General features: G+C 40.8%; 1 protein-coding gene across 1 annotated transcript in view; it reads left to right on the forward strand.

Annotated features, from left to right (window-relative positions):
- Positions 1-17,388, forward strand: part of TGFBR3 (transforming growth factor beta receptor 3) — a 108,739-nt gene that overhangs the window by 32,975 nt on the left and 58,376 nt on the right. Inside the window, exon 3 of the mRNA XM_071436307.1 lies at positions 11,060-11,244. Within this exon, the coding sequence (XP_071292408.1) occupies positions 11,060-11,244 (185 nt within the window). The remainder of the gene's footprint in view (positions 1-11,059; positions 11,245-17,388) is intronic.

A 17,388-nucleotide genomic window follows, 5' to 3' on the forward strand; every position in this document is an offset into this window, starting at 1 on the left:
CCAAGCAGCCACCAGGGCCTGGGGCCTGTCCTGCAGCTGGGCTGGTGCTTCTGAGCAAGCTTCAAACAATATCCAGGCCTGAAGTCACAGTGCCCACAACTGCCTTGGCTTGAGGCATTCCTCAACAGCATGGGGCCAACATGGTGTTTCCTAGTCTTCTTTAGAACCTTGAAAAATGTTGAGCACAGAGTCTTTCCTAGTTAAAACCAAACTAGATAATAAATATTCAGAAGTCTGAAAAGAGAACCTGTAGCAGGGAATATTCCAGGATTGATTTCCTTACCGATTCTACAGCCGAGGGCAAGAAGCATTTGGCTAACTGAGTGGGGACTGTGGAACAGTGCAGTAGTTTTTGCCTTTTTCTTTATTGATTTTTTAAGCATCTCTTTTTGTATTTTTCAAGACAAGACTGAAGCTTTTAAGTGTTTTGTGGAGGGAAGTTTTGTCTTGCTTGAGCACTTGATCAGGATCAGTTTTCAAGGTTTGTTCAGTGAGACATATAGTGATAATGAACTCATCCTTAAAGGATCAGTTACAGGACTTCAGCCTTCAATTGAACTTGTAATCTTGTGATTAGGAAAAAGCTGGTTTGCTTTCAGTTATGGAGCCATCTTTCCCAAGTTTTTCTCCTTCCTTTTGGCTTTTGCTGCTTCTGAGATCCCCACTGCATTTGATGGGACTGAAGCAAGTGGTGGCCAACTGCTTGCAGCTGAAAGCTTGAGTAGCAAAGCCAGGTTTCTTTCTTTTATGAAGGGTCCTGTCCACTGATGAGGATTTGCAGTCCCTTTGCAGCTGAGGAGCTGGAAAGCAGCCCCAGCCTGGCCTGGTGTGGCTGGCAGCGTGCGGATCACGTGTTGCAGTGCCGCTGCTCTCGTTCCAGCACCGCGTCCAGCAGCCGTGTTTATCAGATCCTCTGACACACAGCACTGAGCAGATGTTCCCTTTTTTAGTATGGAGTGATGCTTCTGACGTGCAAACTGAGATTAGCAAAGGGAAGGCTTATAAAGTTTCATGCTTGAGTGAAGCACCTATATGTCAGTTTCTGACAGGCAGAACTAAGGGGAGGGAAAACCAAACCCCAGACCGAAAAGCTCTCTCCAGCTGCTTTTCACTGAGTGCCTGGTGTTGCAAGCAGAATCCACACATAATCAGCAGCCAAGGATTAGAGGCAGTGACTGCTAGCCTGTTCTTCTGATGGGCTAGTCACAAATGGCAAGGCTCCCATGCAGCCCTGGGCCCAGTGACAAAGTTAAAGCAGAAGATGATTGCAGGAAGTTGCTGTTGTGCTGACAGCTGTACCATCTGGTACTCTGCATTTTTGTGGCTGTCAAAAAGATATTTTTGAAAGGAAATCACTTCTCTCTTAACTCTCCAGATATGCATGCATCCATATGCATCAGCATCCAGAATTTGTTTGCTCTCTGAAGACCAAAATCTGATTTGCTGATAATTGAATTGACAGATAAAAGCAAGACATCTTATTGAAAGAAGAGCCCTGTGTATGCAGGTGTAGTGAATGCCAAGTGTTGATGAAGCTTAGGGGACTAGGTAGGAATGGTTAAATGGAATAACAGGGCTTGAGTTGGATAGAAAACCAACTACTGAGAAGGAAAGGAGCTCACAGAGGTGGTAGAAAGAAAGGGGTACAAACAGAACTCACGTAAGTTCAGTGTGTCTGTGTGAAGAAAAGGAAGAAGCTTGGGGCAGATAAAAGAAATTAAATAAAAGGGAAAACTTTGGCTGTGCTTTTACGTTGAAGCTTGGATAGCCTATAAAAATAATACTAATGTTATGAATTAAAGGAAAATCTGCTAATGATTTGTAGAATTGTGTGATACTGTAATTGTTTAGGAATGCTTGTGAAGTGTCTAATAGATTCAGTAAAAGCAATTGGAAAATTTTCAGAATTGCAAGAGTTGCTCTCAGGTCTGTGGTTGGGATGCCCCTGAACCAGTAAACACAGGACACCTCTAAATCTCTCCTGATCTCGTTGAGGTTGCTCTCATTAGTCGCCAGATGAGATAAACTCTTCATTGCATGGTAGTGCCCCTTGTATAACCAATGCCCCTTGGACACTGTATTTTTGAGCAAAAGATGGCTGCATATATAGTTCCAAATGGAAGTCAATAAGGATCAAGCATGTGACAGCTACTTGCAATTCTGAAAAATTGCCTTGAGATATTTTTAATCATTTTGAGTAAGAAAAGCCGAAAAAAAACCCAAAACAATCAACAAAATCCATCTATGCCAGAAATCTTACCCCTGCCCCCCCAGTCTAGTGTATGCATTTTATAGTCTTACTATTACTGAATATTTTGGTACCTTCATCTCTAGTATTGATACTGCTGAAGTGGGAATCCAACACTTGTGTTGGTTTGAAAATCATTAGAACTAGTATCAGCACTTTCAAGCACACCCATGAGTATGCAAAGAACTGAAGTATATATTTGCAATTTAAATAGGTAACATTTTACTGCAAGAGACTCAGAAGACTTGTTTCCTCAGATAAGCACAGATTGCTGAAGTTTACATGTGTGTTTTTGTGCTTGCTCTTTAATGAATTTTTGTATGGCTGGTCATGAAAGTAAGTATGGTTCTCTCTCTTTGCCTCCTGAAACTGATTTTATGAAATCTGTGATTTTTTTTTTCTCTATCATCTTTAATTTACTCAATTTTAGGAATACAGTAAAAGCAATAGTGTGGGTAGGGTGGTTTGACAAGTTCCAATACTGATTTATTAAAAATAAAATGGTTTTGAAACCTGGTTTAGAGTTTTTTGCTCTAAGCAGGCATTAAATTTTTATACAGTTTTTTCCCCTTTTGGCCTCAATACACAGCTCTCATGTAAACCAAGCAGAATGCTTCCTGTTGTTTTCTGATAAAAAGTGCACTTCCATTCATTGTTTCCATGCAATTTCCTATCTTTCTGTGGTCAAGAGGGGTAAATCTGAGACAATTTATAGGCTACCTCTAGGGAAAATAGACTTTTATAACATGAAGTTGAAATGTTTTTGGGAATAATGAACAAGGAATGTTAGAAATAGTTGGTGTCTGTTCATTTCTTCCCCTTTGCAATATCACTTTACTGAAGACAAATTTATCCATTAACAGTGATGAAAATTGAATGCTAAATTTGCTTCTTCTGTTAAGGTTGTTAAGGAACAATATTTCTTCATATTTTTAGGTATTGCTTGTTATATGAAATAATTTTTGTATCTTTTACAGTCTTGTGAAAAGTTTGTGATTTGAGTCAGGCATTTCTGAAATGCAGCCATGCCTGGGGGGCAGGGAAGGCCTCAGTCTAACACTGACCACTGTTTAAAAAAGTATGGGTGCTTCATGGGACAGAAGATTGGTGCAAGAGAATCATCTGCAATCGATTTTTAGACTAATTGCTTGAAACTTGGGGTTTTTTTCTACTACTTGAGGATAACAAAGGGAAAAACTCAACAATCCTTTTTGAAACATTGGTGAACCACTTTGTTTTCAGTTCTTTGACATGGAAACCAGAAATTGTACTTTCTGGATGTGTTTAAATGAAAGTCAGTGCATACATGCTGTTCTGTTTATGAGTGTTAAAAAGATGCTCTTATGTTAGTGGAAATGTTTTCCAAATATTGGCTTGGGAGAAGGAATGGGAAGAGAGAGTAAGAGCATATGTGGATGAGTTTGCACATTGAGGCATGGAAAAATACTAGGAAGAGTTCCTGTAAGCAGTGTTTTGCTGCAAACCTCAAGAGAAGGTAGGGCTCTGACAGTGCTGGTCAGAACCAAGTACAGCAGAGGTTACATGAAATGTAGCTCTGTGGTAGAGTACATCTGCTTTTGAAAGACTTCTTTGTTTTCCAGGTGCAGATGTTTGTTTTCTAAGATTATGCCTCATGGGTAGCAATGTCTTGAGACTGTGCTCAGCGGATGTTAAACCAAACAGGTTTTTCATTCATTGCTTTTCTGTTTAGTTAGCTTAATATGTGTATAAACAAGACACCTAGAGTTTCTTTTGTTAAACAAGATGCTGAACTGATTGACATTGCCTATCTTTGCCTTGCTTGCTTAGGTATTGAAATAGAGTTCTGCTGTATGACAAAGGAGTATGACTTTATAATTTGCAATTTTTCATTAAATGGATGGTTTAGGTTTAATTGATATTTTTAAGTAGCAGCACATTACTACAGCGATTGAGTTTCATTTGAGAGTTAACCTTTCCAATTAAACTTGTATCAGTGTTATGTCCTGATAAAAAGATCAATATAAGCTTATTTTTCAAAAAGGGAAAGAAGGAATTTCTGATTTAAAAATTTAATTTGAATTTTTTTCTACATGGAAAAAACTGTGAGGTCCATGCAGGTAACACTCAAAATTAGATCATCTCTGCTAAACAGAGATAAACATTGTGCTTCTACCAGTGGCTGGGAGCCATGGGAGTGGATGTTTTGCAACACATCCACCAGAGAGGCATAAAAAATTCTTTTGCTTAGAAAAAGAAGCCAGCATCAGGAGTTTGTACCAAGCAAAACAGCAACCTAAAAAGGTATGAGACATGTCATCTGAATGATTCCCAGTGGGGCAGCAGATGATGTTAGATAGACTTTACTATATATAACAGAAATGTCTGGAGAAACTGCAGAAAATAGAGGATCAAAAGACATGGGAGACGAAGTGTAATCTGATGTGTTGAAATGTCTGAATAGTTTGATCCATACATGGAATAAGTCTGGGCAGAGTTGATAATAGTGGAATAGGAATTAATTGGAGGATAATGGTTGGGGATAGACAGCACATGGAGCAGGGGTCTAATTGCGCGTAGCATTAGCACCAGATGTCAGTGTCAAGGTGAAGAATGTAGGTTAATGCATAGTTCCAGAGAATTTTTTTTTGTTCTTGAGGAAAGGGGAAGGGTGCAGGGATGGTGTTGTGGAGTTGCTGGAGGTTAGTGAGCTCGATGCACTGGAATAGGAAACCTCTGCTGAGTTTCTGTAAAAGCTCATGTTTTTAGTTAGTACAACTTGTATGTTTTAACTCCTACAACCAAATCTTGCCACCTGTACTGGATATTTCTTCAGGATATATTTTTTCTCAGTAGAAGTTTTATAGCTCATTGAATTCAAATAGGTACCTGTGGAGTCTGCTATCTTGGGTGTTTTGGTTGGTTGGATTGGTTTGTTTTTTCAAAATAGCCGAAATTAGTCCATGTTTGTGAATCTTCCTGCAATTTTAAACCTCTCACCCTTGCTCCAATGGCAATTCAGAAAAGTAGCTTCACTGTGAAAAATATGCACTAGATGTGACAGTAAAAGAACTCCCTGAAAATTAAGGATCTGAAGGGAAATGTGTAGATTTATACAAATATAAAATGCTTTAGACAGTCATCTTCTTAGTCCTCCTGGCCAGTATGAAGGTCTGATATTCTGTACCCTGCATCTTTCTTATGGCAATCCCACTTACTCAGAGAGGAAAATGATGGAATCCAGGAGTGGTCTTGGACAACCCAGCTCCTTGTGGTTGCTGATCATTGTGGAGGTGCCTCTCCTATTAGTGAGCAGAAACACTGAGGTTTCCTCTACACCCTTGTCTCTCGACACAAAGCTGTGTAATATTTCCTACCACCTGATCTTCTCTTTTACATCTCTCAAGGCTGCTTGCCAGAATGAACTGGTCCTGAGTATTAATGTCTTGTTCAAGTGCTTGCTTGTGAGTGTGAAACTGTTTTTTTCATGGTTATCTTTAATAAAAGCTGCTTTTCATATTAATAGTGGAGGTTGTCCATTATCCTCTACATTGAAATTACTAGGAATTTGGCTTTCCAGGTGGTCTTTTGTGAAGCTGTGTGCAGAAAGGGATTTAGTATTTACTGTTAGACAGCCACCCATACTGAATAAGTAGTAGTGACTAACATTTTCTCTGGTAGTGATAGTTGTCACTTCCCTCTGTAAATTCTTATTTGCCTCAACTCTTGTGTATATTTTTTGGTATAAATGCTTCCCTCAGTGAGAAACCCTTTATGAGAAGAAGGTTGTGTAGGTGGTAACAATTGCTCCATGTAGAACAGTGGTCCTTTGCCCATGCACTTTCAACTTGAGAAATGAGTGGTGAATATCAAGGGAAGAAGCTATTTCTGAGTCTTGCTCAAGTGCTCTGTGAAGCTTTTTAGTTCAAGATTGAAATTATTTCCCCTCTCTGTTGTCATTCAAATGTAGGTTTGTTCCAGCCATCGTTGTCACTGAGAGATTTAAGAGAACACCCTTAAAATTAACCTTCTCTTTTGTGAAAGTCTGTCATTTGGACACACTGAAATCTCTGCTTGAGTTAGCCTGCTCCACATATTCATGTGCCTTTCAGCATAAAGTGATGAACTCTGGGTTTATACATAATGACTAGATTATTGTCATTCTCTCATTCAAAAATCAATTACAATAAAGCTGTCCTTCTTCTGAGGATTGTTCTCTCCCCTTGGTGTGGCTTGTACCCTCTGCTAGGGCATATGGGAACCATGCTAATGTGCTGTGGAGCCCCCAGCACAGATTCACACAATTTGCAGGAGCTGCTCATGCTTTTCAGCTGACAGCACTGCAGAAATCACCATGGAAATACAACAGAAACTACTTTACCCTTTTCTATTTGAGTAAAATCAATCACAGTTATGTGTTGGTCTTGGGTTGTTGTGTTATCCCCCTTAGTCTTACTCCCATTTCTGCTACCTTCTTACAGCAGAACACATGTTACTCATTAGTAGCATGTAGATATGGGAAACAAGAATGTTGAAATTGGATTGAATATGTTCCAGATGGACACAGCTACACAGTATCAAACAAGGTTGGGTCTGCACTGATTTCCTTTAAAATATTAATTGGAAGTGAAAAATAATTCCATACTCAACAATTCTCTAGAATTCTGAATTCACTAAACATTTGAAATAAGTATTATATTGGAAAACATATACCTAATAATTGGTTCTTAGAAATAAAACTGCCTAACCTGCTTTCCATCCTCTAAAGGCATTAAGCAACTAAAATTTGATTGGGGTAGGAGCCAGGATTCACTAACAAGATTAAGTGGTTACATGCTCCAAAGTTAAACAAAACCCAAGGATGGCTGTGTGTGCGCACTTAAATTCTCAGCAGAGAAGGCACTAAAGGCTTGTGACAGCACTAGGAGGGATAAACTGGAAGATATCTTTGACCCTTTGTGCTTTGATTGGAATGGAGATGCGGGAGAATATCTGTACATATTTAGAGCTGATAAGGCAATCTTGATGTGTTAATTGGACATTGATAATGAATTTTGGCAGGATGTTGGTGTTGCTGATGCAGGTGAGGAACAGGGTGTGAGGCTGGAGTGGGAAACTGGCAAAACCTCATGCTGGGGTTTGTGGAGGGCAGAGGTACGGTAAAGGCCAGGTAGATGAGGCTGTGCTTTCCTGTTGGCTTTTCAAGTAGGTGGTGTGGAGGTGATAAACAATCAGATTAGTAGTATCCTAGGGAGAACTTTGTTTTGTTGTTTGTTTTCAGAGTGGTAAATATGCATTTTGTAGGATTTAAACTACATAGAGGAACTAGCTGGCTTTCTAGTCAGAGAAAAGTGGCAGGAAGGAAGAAAGATGAAGGATCTGCAAGAGAGTCAAAAGTTGCTAATTTGGGTAGAAGAGAGCTCTTGTTGCTCCCACTGGAGTGACAGTGCCTTGTAGCAGCATCCACCTTTGAGTGGGGCACATCTGCAGTTGCAGTAGGAAGGGCTGGAAAGAAATGCAGTTTATGAATGTTAAGCCAATAGCTCCAGCATTGCTGTGGTGCATGCTAAAGTAGAGCATAAATGCAGAAAAGGTGGCAGAAGGAGCTGCCTTGTGCCATTTACAGGCTGAGTATTCAGTGGACTTTGTGATCTAGAAATAATTTTTCCTTTTGCTTGGTGCTACCTCCAGGCATGCCAGTATATGTGGGCATGGCACTACACCCAGGTTAGTGGTTGGGCAGATATGCCAATAGCAGTACATGAGAATTGTGGTTTGATATTGCCAGTGTAAGAGAAACGGTGATTGTGAGAGTCTTGAATTGCTGGGAAGGGCAGTATGGGCCCAGGACACACCTGCTGAGGCACCTGTGTGAAACTTGGCAAAAATGAGACAGCTGGAGCAACCTCTCAGTTATTTACCCCCACAGCATGCCTTGCACATGGGCAGTCTCGCAGCACGTGTGGTCTGATTGCAGTGGAGCATCCTCCAGCTAGTCCAGTCGTTGGTTCAGATTCCAGGGCTATATCCCTTTCTCTTACAAGGCTGGTCTGGTCTGAAAGCAGTTCTAGCAAATGCAGTAATTCCCCCAAAACACTGGTTTCTTGGACTTGAGTGGCTTACAGCAGCCTTGTGCACCCCATCCCTCCAAACAGATGTGACAGAGGGGACGTGCCCCAGGCTGCTAGGGTGTGCAGGCCGATGCTCTGAGCTGCACTGCTCAGAGTGGCCCTACCCCAGTAAGCCCTGCTCAGGAGTGGCACAGCACGTGGGCTTGCTGCCAGTGAGGTGAGGGAATTTCTGCTGGAGACCTGGCTCCTGTCCAGCCAGGGTGGAGTGCAGGCAGAGCAGGCATGCCTCATTCTGCCTGTCCCTGTGCAGATAAGCTCAGCTGCACACAGTTATCCAGGATGTGAACTTCTGCTCCCTCCGGGACTGTTTCCATCTTGCATGTTGAGCAGAACAGAGGGATTTCTTAATGTGCATTTGGGGTGCCAGCAGAGGAGGCAGTTACAGCCTGAACAAAACAGTCACAATCATCTTCCCCTTGTAGGATGTGAGGGGGAAATCCAGATGTCTTTTATCTAATGTATTAAATTTGTTCAGAGTAAGTATACCAGATCAAGGCTGGAGGGGGAGGATTGGTAGATGTCCTGCATGGGGATAGGTGTTCACAAGGAAATCACAAGGGAGGTATTTGCTTTTTCTCCTGAACCTTTGCTAAGTGCACATTTTTGTCAGCAACTCCATTTTTGGTTTTGTTCAGTCTTATGCCTTGTTCTTTGTGGGTGAGTGCGTGTTATGATTGAAACATCTTAACCATCAATTCCATTCTGGGTGACGAGAAACAATTCAATGAACAAGTGCTCCTTTCCTTCCCAGCCCAAGAAATGCTTGTGGAGCTTAGAGAAGGTTTTGTGCAGGTTGTGTAACAAGGCGTGCTGTAGGACTTACGCATCAGCGGCCAGGCTAATTTAGCAGTAGATTCTCTGATCTGCTCTTGTACATCAGGAAAATGCAGCTTCTCTACTGGTTTTGTTATTGTTACAAATCCTCAATATTTCTTCAGCTGCTACAAAGGGCAACTTTTTAATTAATTTTTTTCTTAAACTGAATCATATCACTGCTTAGACCAGTCACATTTTGTATGTGTATTCTTTAAAAGGAGCTAAATAAAAACTAGAAAGCCTCAAGTCAGTGCTGCTTGGTCAGTGCTACTGCTAAGCTCCTCATTTAAGGAGAAGAAAGTTTGTTTATCCTCTGTACCCCAAGCACATGCCTGCGTAATTTATGCCTTGAGCATTTCCTTTACAAATATTCCTGCTCTGTGGGAGCTCATAGGATATGCACTATGCACTGGTGGGTTTCAGGAACGGCCTCTTTGAGGCCTGAGGCACTGCAGAAATCTCCCTGTGCTCAAGGGCTTTGCTTTTTCTAGATAGTCCCGTTTAAGACAGACTCTGACTTGGAAGTAAATGGCCAGCTGCAAGCTGTATTTTGAAAGAACCATGGTTTTAACCAGCCAAGTGTAGGTCAGTGCTAATACAATTAAACGTAAGTGTACACCAATGTCAGATGATCTCTAGTGTGACAATAGCTGGCTTTAGACTTGACAAAACCAGCTAGAGCTGTTCCATTTAATCAGTTGAGATTTTCTTTGTTTTGAACTTCCTTCAAAGGAAGCATTTTACTTCAATTGCAGATGTGCTCAATTCAGAAAAAAACGTATGCTTCTGCCTTGTATTTCTCTTTTATGCCTGGCAGCCTCTGAACTGACTGGTTCATGTGAGTCTAATTCTTATCTGAGTGACTTTGGTGCAAATTAGGGGTTAAATCAATTACGTTCTCCTGTGACCTTCTGAATCAAAAACATACATGTATCTGTTACTGTCAGGGGTGGGCTTGAGCCGTTTTGGAAAAGCAGGGCTGCTTTTCATAAATATTTGTCTTGATTTAGTTTCCTGGGATATAGTTTAAATGTAAACTGCTCTGTATGCTTTGCTTTTGTGCTATCTGGCTCTATCACATCACACGCTCTCACGTACTATATAAGAGTATGGCACTACATCATGCTGTGGTGATTATTTGAAAGGGCGTACACTCTGTTTTGGACTAGATAAAACTGTTATCAGTGCAGATAATTGCTGTCAGACACAAAATAGACTCAGTAAACAAACATTTCATTTTATCATGTGACAGATGCCTGCTGTTTTGTACAATGTATTTGAATGATGTTCACTATAAATCAGCACTGCTTCAAAAGCAACAAATCCAGCTCGCCCAAATCCTTCCTGACATAATTACCTTTCTGGTAGATAGAAAGTTTTCATTGTTATATACACATGATGGCATTTACAGTTGCAGATAAGTGTTTGACATAAACATCTAAGACAAACCAATTCCCCTGACCACTATCAGGGGTGGGGGGGGGGGTTTGTTTGTTTTTTGAGAGGTTTTTTGCGGTTGTTGGTTGGTTTTGGTTGAGGTTTTTTGGTTGTTTTGTTTATTTTTGGTTTTGTTTAATGAGGTTTTTAGACATTTTCCCCCTCTCTTTGTTTTCCTCCCTGGTAAAGAAAAGAATACCTTAAGTTTTGGAATTCATACTTGAAAATGTAGACTTTCAGAGAGAAATGAACCAATGAGTTAGCATATTCAGGACAATTTAGAAGTGCAATGGGAATAAAAGTCTTAATTTTGTGGAGAATGAGTACAAAGCTTCTGCTTGTCCTTCTGTGGATTTTCTGAACAAAAGGATCATCATTATTTGACTAGTATAAACAATGCATTGCTTTTTTTTCTCCCAGTGATGTGTGTCTGTGTCTTTCTCTGCAGGTCCTGTGCCTCAGAGGGAATGTGTCTTGTCGCCTGTTAACAATTCGCACCCAGTCCATGCCTTGTTGGAAAGCTTTACAGTCCTGTCTGGCTGTGCAAGCCGGGGCACGACCAGCCTGCCCCAAGAGGTGCACGTCCTCAATCTCAGGAACCCCAAGGAGGGTCTTGGCCATCATGAAAGAGAGGTAAAGGGGAAATTACTTTTTCTCCAGATCCCTGGTGATAAGTATGTCTGCAAATGGGATTATTATATGTTAATTTGCTGCATAAAGTTATTTCTGAATTGTCACCAAAGTACCACAAAGAACCATGTGCAATTTGCATGGAGACTGTCCACCTACACTTTACATGTCATGTGAATAAACTGCTTCCATACCTAGCCACCCTCTTCATTATCTTTCACAACCACAAAGTATACTTAAAAAAGGTAGGGGGTGGGCAAAGGAAATAAGAAACAGATTTAGATCTCCCACAGGCCTTTGCAGAATTGGCTGTCTTCAAAAGCAGATCGTTTACCTAAATGTGTTGTAAATTAACATGAATACCTTTGGATCCCTGCCATGACCACTATAAACAAATACTGAAGTTTAGATTCTTTTACAGCCTTAATGCTTCACTGAGGGGGGACTGCTGTACAGAAAGCAAGTGTTGCTGACTATGGTAGTCTAATTACTTATGTGTGCTGCACTTGGAGGGACTGGCAAAAACTTCAGCTGTTCTGAAAGCAACAATAGAATAAAATTTTTGATGTGAAGTTGTGCCATACTGTTGTTTACTCTCAAAATACATAAAAACAGAGTGCCAAAGTGCAAAGAAAACATTGCATGCCATGACAGCTGAGCCTTTTAGTTCATACTCTTACAGTATTACACACACAAATCCTTAGTACTGTGTCCTGTGTGAGCACCATGTGGGTACACAATTAGAGAATTTGTAAAGAGAGAACAAAGATGATGATCTAACAGGGAGAAACTCAGGAAAAGAGGGTCTAAATCTGTGCTGAAAGAACTTTCAAGTGGAGTCTTAGTGATTAAAATAAATGCGGATTCCCTTGGCCAGAATCAGTCTTTCCACTGACTTCAGTATCAGCCTTGTTGGGTTTGTGGTGACTTCAGCTCAATGTGTATTGTATGGATCCATGAAACTTCAGCTGTTGTGTTCATTTTCAGTATATATATGGTTTTAAATGTCTAGTTTATGAGGAGAAAAATTAATTACAGTTTTTTAGTAGATACCTCATTGGCTTCCATTAATCAAAATTATCAGATCTTCTACTGTCGTGAGATGAATAGAAAAGTTATGCTTTTTTGGTGGGACTGTGAATGAGGAACAGATATTTTTATATTTGGGAGGGGATGATGGTAGTGTGGGGGTTTGTTTTGGGATATTTTTTTTTTCTTTTGGTGTTCTTTAAACCTTTCTTAGTATACCAGGCACTGGATTATCAGCCTGATAAGTGCACTGTGAATGACTCAAAGTGTAGGTACGATCAGTTCTCTGGACATGGAGACCAAATTGTTGGGCTTTTTGGGTTTTGTGGGTTGTTTGCTTGGGGAGGGTGGTTGGGGTTGGTTGTTTTGGGTTTTTTGAGCATAGTTTCCGATGAGAACTAAATAGCTGTATGTGATTCTGCTGTAGATTTTTCAGTGCTTCTCTCATCTCCCAGGAACCTTTAAATCCATTGCTAAGTCAAAGGCAAATTTGGTATGAGTAGACCTCACAGGGTAATCACAAGTTTTATTGAAAGTGGGCAGAAGAGTGCCCGCACTGTGGGGCTGTGGTACTGGGGGAACTTGTAACTTCTTGGTTACTAAAGGGTGCCCAGGGCTGGGATGAAATGGGCTGCAGCTGGAGCTTGTACCTCCCGAGAGAGCAGCATGACTCAAGTGCATTTGCATAAGCCCAAATTTCCCTCTGGGCTGTGACTCGGAGATTTGCACAGCACGGGGATGAGGGCTGTGCCCTGCTGCCTGCTCAGAGAGTTACACAGTGCTACAATTAAACACTTGGCTTTGAGTAAAAATACTTGCTGTCCAGCAGAAAGAGGCTGCTTGAGCCTTGTCTAATGTGCTAATGCTAAGAAAGCAGTTTGCCCTAAGCTGTCCTGTGTGCTTTGGGGTGTACTGAAGTGTAGGGCACTGAATAGATCTCAGCATTTGAAACCTGTGGCCTCCTTCTCCCATTTCCTGAGCAATTTCCAGTCACGGCCCTTGGAGATGGCTGCTCTAAAAATGCACAGGAAGCTGGAGCAAGCTTTGCTGGCAACAGTGTTGAGCAAAAGAGTGTAAACAACTTGGAAAGATCAGATTTTACTTATAGGATCAGACTCAGAGAACAAAGCAGAGCAAATGTTATCTTTTCCATTATTGTAGAAACCAACTCCAAGTGGCCCTTTGTCTAAAAGTAGAATGTACCCATCACCTTAAGTTACATGAGCTTGATTTACCAGCTGAGGTATTTCCTGTGCCTGCAAATGCTGATAGCAAAGGTAGAGATCTGTTTGTCATGTAGTATTTCCAGTAGATTCCAGAATAAAACCAGTAGTTTTGTTTGACAGTACATTACTTAGATTTAGCAACATCGAAAGCATGTTTAAATAAATCATATATTTGTTCAGAGGTTGGCTGAAGTTTTAATGATTTGGAATGCAAGTTCTGAAAATCTTTAAGTGAAGGCTTGCTTTGAGGGAGGAGGTTGGGTTGTTTTGTTTTTAACCTGCACTGTGCTAGAATGCTGCTAAATTACACATTCCTTACTTGCTGGGAGGAGTGTAAACTTCCCCTAGCAAATCCCTTGGAAAGTTCATGCATTAAACATACTTGTGCAGTTATCATGGTTCTCATAAAGATGCAACATATGTGTATGCATTAATTTAACTCTCTTTGACACTCATGTAGAATATACACACAACAAGCGTTTGCAAATTTAAGGGGTGGTTGATGAGGAGGAGGGTGTGTGGCAGGGGTGATGCAGGCAGGCTTTTCACTAAGGGTTAGTAAGATTTGAGTGCTTTTCCTTCCCTATAAACTGGGAAAAAGAAGACAAAAGACAGACTGGAAATGTATAGGAGTGTATATTCTGAACAGTCTTTGCGAAACTGAATCAGTAGTTTACCACTTCTGTGTTATGGCAGAAATCTGGTAAATATAAGCTCATATCATGAAATATCGTTATCACATTTATGATCTTCAAAGAATTTGTTTGTATTTTAATTCATTAATCCCATGGGGATGAAATCTTGTATATTGAGACTGGGAATGTCTTCTTTCTTCAAGTAAGAACCCCCACAGTTCCAATCTCTTTCAAATATTTCTTAGAAATGTCTTTTATCACAATTCATATTTGGCCATGCTTTATCATAGGAAATAGAATACGGGTGCATGTAATAGCCTCAAGTGTTTATATTGAACTTGGCAAGAAAAATGCAAGCCTTTTTTGTTTGTTTTATTTGATCAAATATTCCTGGGGAAGTGAGTGCGTGTGTGCATTTCTGTACTGATCTGGGTCTCAGCTGAATGCCAGGAACTACTGAACTCTTACAATAACTTTCTCTTTGGCTTTGGGTATCTTCACTGCTTCAGTTTCTCAGTTTTTAGAAAGGAGATAGTTGCTTCCTCATGGAGCTGTTTGTTCTGAGGAAGAGTTATTGTTTGCACAGTCACTTGGAAACTCTAGAAATTTGCACCAGAAAAATGTGTATAGAAGAGCATAAGATTATTTTAAAATGAAAGTCACTCTTCAAGTATATTATCAAGTCCTAAATAAATGGAGGATTCTTTTCTTATGCCTGTTGGTTGAATTTCCCTGAGCTGCTTCAGGCACACAGTTACAATTGAAATAGTTAACAGGAGAGAGGAGGGGCATGTTAAGTTAATCTCATGTGAATACTTAGGATTGAATACATATGAATACATGGAATCAGAGTTCCTGGCAATGGATTCACTATTGTTTTCATTGACATCCTCATCCTCAAAAACTTTAAGATGTTATGCCTGATACAGATGTTTAACATGTGTTATATGAAATGAAGGCAGGAAAACTAAGGACTTGTCTTTATTTTTATAATTTTGAGTAACGCCACTGAGGCTGTAATAATTTGACAGACCTTTTTCCTCTCTGTTTAATCAGTGCTACTCGGCAAAAAGTTAATAATAACAACTTTAAAATTTCCTTTAAGAGTAAACATGATATTAAAATGGCTGTTAGCTCCTGGAATAGGCTAATTGTAATAGGCTGATCCTGAATTCAGGATAATTTTTCTGTGTCACAGTGATTTTGGTTTTTACAATTTTGAAGATCTAGGTGGTGAAGGTGGTGAAAACCTAGTTCATGTTGCCTATTATGCTGCATATTTTCTGTATTTCCCAGTGTGTTTGTTTTAACTGTTTTCAGAAGTTTAATACTACAACAGCTATACCCAAGGCTATGTAAGGGAAAAATGTTTTGTTTCATGCTCAGGCATCCAGAGATCCAGGAACAGCCTTAAGATTCAGCTCAGATAAAGGGGCCACTTTCTGGGCATATTTAAAACATGCTGACCTGCAGCACCAGAGTCATGGTCAGAGGGAGCCTGGAGGTCATGTGCTGACCGCAGGCAGGAAGGGAATTCAAGGTTTGTTACTTGACAGCTGGAGTCAGTGAGGATTTTGTTACCTATTCATTTGTTTGAATAGGTATACGGTGCTGCACGTGGGTATATTTAGTATTTCTGGTAGGTCAAAGGCCTTTGCTTTGAAGAAAAGTAGTTGCTGCTTTATAAAAAGAAGCTTTGAGAGATAAAACAAAGCACTGTGCCTCTGCCAAGGTACAGACAAATTCTGAACTTAGCAACAGTGTTTTTCTTTTCTTGCCTCTTGACTTTCTGACCACCTTAGCTTGGCAGCAGTAGTAGATCTCTAGCTATAGCAGCAGACCTGCATGTTTCAATGCCTGTTCAGGGGTTTTGAACCTTCAGCCTCCTCAGCTGGCTAGCTCTCCTGTTATACTGAGCCCATCAAGGTCAATTTGATCACTTCACCCATTACTTTTTGTTCCATGATGATGTGTGGTTCATGAAGTTGTGCAGAGGCAACATAATCATCCTGGGTATACAGAATAACAATGGAAAAGGAGTTTGGCCACCTACAAGACCTGTCAAATTTGAGGCTGACTACTGCTTTTTATTGTAATTATTTTGCATGGTGTTTTGTGAGGGAAGGGTGCCACATAGGAAGGTTGAGAATGGGAAGTCCAGATGAATTACTGCTTCCACCAGTGCTCTGTGCCAGTGAGGTCTCAGAATCAAGCTGTGAGTGACGCTGTGGCAAATGTACTCCAGGAATACACTGTATTTGTTGTTGCTTGGAAAGCAGGAGTTCCTCATCACATGCATCTTTGATCCTGGGTAATTTCCAAAGCTTGCCCACAGCCTGTGGTGGCTCCACTGGCTCACCAGAATGGTTTCACAGGCTGCTGTTTTACTCCCTTTATTGCACAGCCATGCCCAAGATCCCAGCTGGAGTACTGGACTGAATCAGAAGAGAAAGTATATGATAGACCTTATAAAGCCTTAAAAATAGTGGAAGCATGTGCCACAGAAATCGTAATCATTCAGTGTCTGTCTCAGATAATTCCATGTCTGCTGAAAGCTGCAACTCCCATGCAGCCGATACATTAAAATGACATTAATGTCTTAATTGCCTTCATGATGAACATGGCATTTACCATATTTTTAAGAAAGTGGAGTTTGCTTGTTGTTTGAAAGCCTTTACAATGCTTTCTCCTCTTTGTTAGCACTTTGAGGCATCTGTGCTTGCATAAAATTCCACCTTTTTTAATGTGGCTTTTTCATCTTGTTTGTCTGGACTGCAGTCTTTGCATGTTGTTTTTAGCCAGCTCAGGATTTGCTGGTCACTGGATTTGGCAGTCGTTTTGTGTTCTGCCCACCAGAACTGCCAGAGGAAGTCCTGTGTTGGCCAGAGGAGTCTGTTTGTACAGAGCCTGATGTCCTGCAGGAGCGTGGCTTGACGCGTGTCTGCCCTTAAAGAGGCAGCAGTGACATCTCATGACTTGGAAAGTGCTGTGCAAAGCCTCGCTATTTTCTGTTTTTAGAAATGGGGCTGTTTGCTGTGTGCAGAAAGTGAGCCCTGTTCTCAGTTGAGGGAGCTGTGTGGAGCGGTGGCTGAAGCCCTGCCAGGGCCTACCACAGAATGCTAGCAGCTTCAGAAGGAAAAACGTCAGTGTGAGTTTTCTGGCTGCTCACAGTTCTGGGTTTTGCTGACTGCTGCTTAAAATGTCATGTTGGAAGCTGTAAACTGGACCCTTGTTTTCCTCTGAGGCAAGATGCAGCA

The sequence above is a fragment of the Agelaius tricolor genome, unplaced genomic scaffold (genome assembly GCF_023055355.1).
Source record: "Agelaius tricolor isolate 1412-34295 unplaced genomic scaffold, bAgeTri1.0.p SCAF_11, whole genome shotgun sequence".
Lineage (NCBI taxonomy): Eukaryota > Metazoa > Chordata > Aves > Passeriformes > Icteridae > Agelaius > Agelaius tricolor.